Raw genomic sequence first — 1,464 nt, forward strand, 5'->3', positions numbered from 1 at the left:
AGGGAAAGAATACCGTTACAGCAGCGATCTTGTTTCCCAGCAAGTGCAACTCCTCGAGTAAAGGCAATGAACGTCCAACCATTTCAACCTACAACATGACAGTACATATAAGCCATTTAAAGTGAAGGATGGAATCGGATTACATGTAAGATATAAAACTTGAAACAAAGAAGCAAGTTTACCTGAGTCCAGGTGACACCGGTGTTATTCAGAACCAAGACACGGATGTTGAGCTGCGGCAGATACATGTTGTCGTGTGCCAAAGAATTGCAAGACAGATTTAGGGCTGTAAGAGACCGTAACTGTTCACAAAGCGCTCCAATTTCCTGGGGAGACAGAAGCATTACACTAGTTTAAGTTTTTAGGATATATATATATATATATATTACCTTCCATTCGGAAATTAAGTTTCCAGTTAAGTCAAGCTCCTTCAGATCTGGAATGAAAATTTAACAGATGGAAAGTTGTCATGTTTAGCAGCACCATCAGTGTTGCATGAAACAATATACCAAGAAAGCAGAGAAAGGAGAAGAGATCAAATAACAGGGAATCTCACTTGGTATAACAGAGCCTGCATCAGATGAAGTTCCAAGGGAGCTGACACCAAGATAAGAAAGAGAAGCGCTTGTAAGTTCCTCAAACCGACTTAGCTTGTCTTGTATCTTTTCCTTCCCCAAAAGCTGAACAGAAACACGTTGGTTCCTGGTGGACAGAACGTACATCTCATCTATAAAAAAAAACGATACCCGGATATTATGATAAGGAAACAGTATTAACACCATGGAAATTCTCTTAAATCTAATAATAATTATAAAAAAAAAGACATACCTTCTTCGTCCTTAGAGGAAGTTGTCCTGTACCTGAGCTCCAAGGCTTGAAGCAAAGTAATTCCGTGGCTCAGATTCTGGGGACGGACAAAGGACGCAGAGCAATCCGAGCGGGCTTGGAAATAGCGGACACAATTGACGGAGCCGTCATGTTTTCCGTCCCCGTCTTTATCCCAATCAACACCAATCCAGACACCAGAGTATCCTTGCACTTCTCCGACATACATGACAGTGCCCACTCGACGAGGATCATTGATCGAGTGTACTCTCTGTCCCACTCTAAAGTCTGATTCGGTCTTCATGTTGCGATGCTTACAAAATTACGCTCTTCACAGCCGAAACCTGAGGCTCATCATCCAACATAAGTTAAATTCTTTGGACATGACAAACGATTATGAAATGATGTGTTTATGCATTTTGTAAGCTACAAACCAGTATCAATCCATATAAAAATATGCCCATGTATTCAGGATAAAATTGAAACAAGACGTTCATATGTATTTGCATAGCGAATGAGACACTGTTTCTCTGGTTTCAACCACTATTTTAGTTTTCCTACTTTGGTTCTTAAATTCTGGGTCGAGAAGGAACAAAGACGAGTTGTCAAGAATTTTTTTTTCTTTCTCCAACCCTACAC

General features: G+C 40.4%; 1 protein-coding gene across 2 annotated transcripts in view; it reads right to left on the reverse strand.

The window, feature by feature from the left end:
- LOC104810982 (tubulin-folding cofactor E) overlaps positions 1-1,464 on the reverse strand; it is a 5,650-nt gene that overhangs the window by 2,817 nt on the left and 1,369 nt on the right. For both annotated transcript variants that reach the window (XM_010537535.1, XM_010537612.1), the window contains exons 3-7: positions 829-1,169; positions 557-727; positions 390-436; positions 183-326; positions 14-88 (exon numbers count right to left, since the gene is read on the reverse strand). In XM_010537535.1, the coding sequence (XP_010535837.1) occupies positions 14-88; positions 183-326; positions 390-436; positions 557-727; positions 829-1,129 (738 nt within the window). In that variant the 5' untranslated portion in view covers positions 1,130-1,169. The remainder of the gene's footprint in view (positions 1-13; positions 89-182; positions 327-389; positions 437-556; positions 728-828; positions 1,170-1,464) is intronic.

The sequence above is a fragment of the Tarenaya hassleriana genome, unplaced genomic scaffold, assembly GCF_000463585.1.
Source record: "Tarenaya hassleriana unplaced genomic scaffold, ASM46358v1 Cleome1, whole genome shotgun sequence".
Classification (NCBI taxonomy): Eukaryota; Viridiplantae; Streptophyta; class Magnoliopsida; order Brassicales; family Cleomaceae; genus Tarenaya; species Tarenaya hassleriana.